We start from the raw sequence: 4,461 nt of genomic DNA, 5'->3' as shown, positions 1-4,461 counted from the left end.
AGATAGATAGATAGATAGAGAGAGAGAGGGAGAGAGAGAGAGATAGATAGAGAGATAGATAGATAGAGATAGAGAGATAGAGAGAGAGATAGATAGAGAGAGAGAGAGAGAGAGAGAGATAGAGAGTTCATACATGAACCTGTTTTTCTGGGTGGGGTTCTTGTAGTTCTCCTGCCCCTGGTTTCTTCAGCTTCGTGTTCTCACTCCTGCACTGCGACACATGAATTTGACTCAAAAACAGGTTATATGTTTCATATGTAGATTCTGGTTTCATCAAGTCATTATTTGTGGCACATAAATGTGCGTGGCAAATAAACTAGTGATGTCCGATAATATCAGCCGACCGATACTTTTCCTCCTCTCACACCCCCTCCCATACCCGTAACTGTTACCTCCATCATAACACATGAACACAGAACATTATGAACGATAACAAGCCTCCAGTCACTAGATGGCAGCATTGTAGCTCATTTTATGAATCTATATTGATAATCCGGGGATTGTATGCACAATGCTGGTGCCAGCAACTCATAGAGTACTTTGAAAATAAATAACTAATTATTATATATATTTCAGCCTGAATACAATGAGCTGCACTTGTATTCTGATGTATGAAACATTTGTTATACTTCTATGGAGAAGAAGCTGTAGGAAAAAGAGCAGTACAACAGGTAAACATTGAAGTACATGTACCAAGTCCGAGTACCACCAGTGGTACGTGCATCTTGGATTGAGAACAACTTTTCTTCTCTCTCCTGAATAGTTCTTAATTATGTAAGAGTGTGTGTGTGTGTGTTGAGGGGGGTGTGTTTTTACCTCCTGGTAGACCGAGGTCAGGAAACCCCACTTGTTGGGCCAGACCTCAGAAGAATCCTTCTCCAGTTTAACGTGTGCTTTCCTTCACGCAGATAAAATCATGGATGACATAATCAGATGAAACAGTTCCACTCCGAGTTTTAATATGATTTACCAGATTTCATCCTGATGCACAAAGTTGATGGGTTCAGATGCTCGCTTTCCTTCTGCCATCTGTCCTGAGGAGTGAGCGAATGAATGCGTGTGAGTGTGCATGAGTGAGGGAACGAGGGGGTAAGTATGTGCATGTGTGTGTGGGTGTGTGTGTGTTTAGGATTATACTGAGATGTGAGGACCAGTTCTGGTTTAGAATGTCCATGATAGTCAGAACACGAGGACCTTAAGTTGAAAAGTACTTCTATGATTTGAAACTACATTTTAGTATATGGTTAGGACCAGGATGAGGAACAGGGTGGAGTTGGAGTAGAGGCAGGGGGACACATCATGTCCAGTGGTAGTCCTCACAAGGACAGAAAGTTAAATGAGTGTGTCCTCTCCCTCTCTCATCCCAGCTAATGTTTCACCTGCGTGTAAGTCACACTGACAGACCTGTTTACTGTTGTCACGGAGACTGGATTCCCTGACACATATCTGCTCTCCGGTGGTTGGTTGTAACCATGGAGCTGTTAGGATGGACATGGAGTTTTGTTTGAGGTCTGAGTTGCACTGAAGACGTGACACAGGACAAACACAACTACAGTACGCTTGATGACACTGGAACTCACTGACACTGGAACTCTCTGATGGAACTGGAACTAGGATATGATACATAAAGTCTTTAACAATTCTTTTCTGCAGCTGACTCCAGCGTACAGGGCTGGAGACATGTGAGACAGGTCACCAGTAAATAATAATCTGAAAATGGACAGAAAGATAGAGTGAAATGTTAGAAGTTAAAAAAATAAAAAGAAGAAGTAGAAAAAGACTGAAAAAGATCATATTTATTATGGATTGGTACAGATGATTGGATGATAGACTTCTATAGTGAAAGTAGCGATGAAGAAGAAGAAGAAGAAGCAGAAGAAGAAGAAGAAGAAGAAGAAGAAGAAGAAGAAGAAGAAGAAGAAGAAGAAGAAGAAGAAGAAGAAGAAGAAGAAGAAGAAGAAGAAGAAGAAGAAGAAGAAGAAGAAGAAGAAGAAGGAGAACAAGAAGAAGAAGCAGAAGCAGAATTAAATGTATTTAGGATTTATACAGCAATACCACTACTTCTAAAAAACATAATAATGACTGAGCCTTAAATTATAATGCATAATAATATCATATAATAATAATAATATTAATAAGATTTTTAAAACATTCGCGACCCAAGTCAATAAAGATTATTGTAAATTTATGATGCGAGACGATACCACATGAACACATAGTGAGTCACGTGTGGTGATGGCGCTGTTTTCAAGAGAAACTTGCTGTCTGTTTTCTGAAAACATCACAATGGATAAGAAGTTATTTCTATGGGTCTGAGTTTTCAGATCTGGATCATCACATGATCCATCAAATTTATTATATTATTGATCCCGCAGGGTTTTTTCCCCCCCTGTTTTCAACCTCTTCAAGTCAACAGTGAAGATAAGATATCTGTGTGTGTGTGAACATCATCCAGCAGCAGCAGCAGATTTATGGACTGTTGTGACTCCACACACAGACTCTGGTGAGGAACAGACTTATCTCTGATCACAGTGTCATAAACTTTGAGAACATTCTTCTCTGCTTTTACACAACGTTATAGATGTTGTTTAAGACATGACCTGATCTTCTGTTAAAGAGCCATTTTACTGCTTTGCTGTTGGCAAGCAAGTTGAAAATCTAGTGTGATGTGTAAAATTCTTTAGAACCCCAGTCCGATATAATCTGTACTCATGATATTGATTGATTGGATGCTTGTAATGTGATTATTTTTTAAAGGTTAATTTAATGATAATTTGATTTTGATTTTCATGGAGACTATGCAAATGAATGGGTGGATAGATAGATGGAGGGATGGTAGATGGATGGATGGATGGTAGATAGATAGATAGATAGTTGGATGGATGGATAGATGGATGAGTAGATAGATAGATAGATAGTTGGATGGATGGATAGATGGATGGGTGGGGAGATAGATAGATAGATGGATGGGTAGATAGATGGATGGATGGTAGATGGATGGATGGATGGTAGATAGATAGATAGATAGATGGATGGATGGTAGATAGATAGATAGATGGATGGGTAGATGGATGGATAGATGGATGAGTAGATAGATAGATAGATAGTTGGATGGATGGATAGATGGATGAGTAGATAGATAGATAGATAGTTGGATGGATGGATAGATGGATGAGTAGATAGATAGATAGATAGTTGGATGGATGGATAGATGGATGGGTAGGTAGGTAGATAGATGGATGGGTAGATAGATAGGTCAGATGAGCCACAAGTTGCAGACTCCACAGTGTGCCAAGTTGTGAGCTTTTTTAAAAGCACTGCCGAAACACGGGATTGAACCAGGGACCTTCAGATCTTCAATCTGACGCTCTCCCAACTGAACTATTTCGGCTGTCTGTCGCTGCTTAACTGAACTTTTCAGGTTAACTACCAACCACTTTGCATCTTCTATTTTACAGTGTCAATGGTCTTTTAAGGCAGGGGGGTCCAACCCCCGGTCCGGGGACTGGTGTAAGTCCTTGGATGGATGGAAGGAGGAATGGATGGGTAGATAGATAGATAGATAGATAGATGGATGGGTAGATAGATAGATGGATGGGTAGATGGATGGATAGATGGATGGATAGATGGATGGGTAGATGGATGGATAGATGGATGGATGGGTAGATAGATAGATAGATGGTAGATAGATGGATGGGTAGATAGATAGATAGATAGATAGATGGATGGCTAGATGGATGGATGGATGGGTAGATAGATAGATAGATGGTAGATAGATGGATGGATAGATGGATAGATGGATGGATGGGTAGATAGATAGATAGGTCAGATGAGCCACAAGTTGCAGAGTTGACAGTGTGCCAAGTTGTGAGCTTTTTTAAAAGCACTGCCGAAACACGGGATTGAACCAGGGACCTTCAGATCTTCAATCTGACGCTCTCCCAACTGAGCTATTTCGGCGGTCTGTCACTGCGTAACTGAACTTTTCAGGTTAACTACCACCCACTTTGTATCTTCTATCTTACAGTGTCAATGGTCTTTTAAGGCAGGGGGGTCCAACCCCCGGTCCGGGGACTGGTGTAAGTCCTTGGATGGATGGAAGGAGGAATGGATGGGTATATAGATAGATAGATGGATGGATAGATGGATAGATGGATGGATGGATGGGTAGATAGATGGATGGGTAGATAGATAGATGGATGGATGGATAGATGGATGGGTAGATAGATCAGATGAGCCACAAGTTGCAGACTCGACAGTGTGCCAAGTTATGAGCTTTTTTAAAAGCACTGCCGAAACCCGGGATTGAACCAGGGACCTTCAGATCTTCAGTCTGACGCTCTCCCAACTGAGCTATTTCGGCTGTCTGTCAATGCTTAACTGAACTTTTCAGGTTAACTACCAACCACTTTGCATCTTCTACTTTACAGTGTCAATGGTCTTTTAAGGCAGGGGTGTCCA

General features: G+C 40.9%; 1 protein-coding gene and 3 non-coding genes across 4 annotated transcripts in view; all 4 read right to left on the bottom strand.

Annotated features, from left to right (window-relative positions):
* The window catches only part of LOC107989205 (uncharacterized protein C20orf85 homolog), a 1,999-nt gene extending 854 nt beyond the window's left edge, over positions 1 to 1,145 (bottom strand). The window contains exons 1-3 of the mRNA XM_017036435.2: positions 971 to 1,145; positions 817 to 898; positions 134 to 211 (exon numbers count right to left, since the gene is read on the bottom strand). Of these exons, the coding sequence (XP_016891924.2) occupies positions 134 to 211; positions 817 to 898; positions 971 to 1,071 (261 nt within the window). The 5' untranslated portion in view covers positions 1,072 to 1,145. The remainder of the gene's footprint in view (positions 1 to 133; positions 212 to 816; positions 899 to 970) is intronic.
* A 2,173-nt stretch (positions 1,146 to 3,318) lies between these two features.
* Positions 3,319 to 3,391, bottom strand: trnaf-gaa (transfer RNA phenylalanine (anticodon GAA)). The gene has a single exon. It is a non-coding gene; the product is annotated as a tRNA-Phe (tRNA).
* A 496-nt stretch (positions 3,392 to 3,887) lies between these two features.
* Positions 3,888 to 3,960, bottom strand: trnaf-gaa (transfer RNA phenylalanine (anticodon GAA)). The gene has a single exon. It is a non-coding gene; the product is annotated as a tRNA-Phe (tRNA).
* Positions 3,961 to 4,290: 330 nt separating this feature from the next.
* Positions 4,291 to 4,363, bottom strand: trnaf-gaa (transfer RNA phenylalanine (anticodon GAA)). Its single transcript has one exon. It is a non-coding gene; the product is annotated as a tRNA-Phe (tRNA).
* Between the last annotated feature and the right edge of the window lie 98 nt (positions 4,364 to 4,461).

This window comes from Cynoglossus semilaevis, chromosome 11 (assembly GCF_000523025.1).
Source record: "Cynoglossus semilaevis isolate Cse_v1.0 chromosome 11, Cse_v1.0, whole genome shotgun sequence".
Classification (NCBI taxonomy): Eukaryota; Metazoa; Chordata; class Actinopteri; order Pleuronectiformes; family Cynoglossidae; genus Cynoglossus; species Cynoglossus semilaevis.
This window is presented reverse-complemented; position numbering and strand designations above follow the sequence as displayed.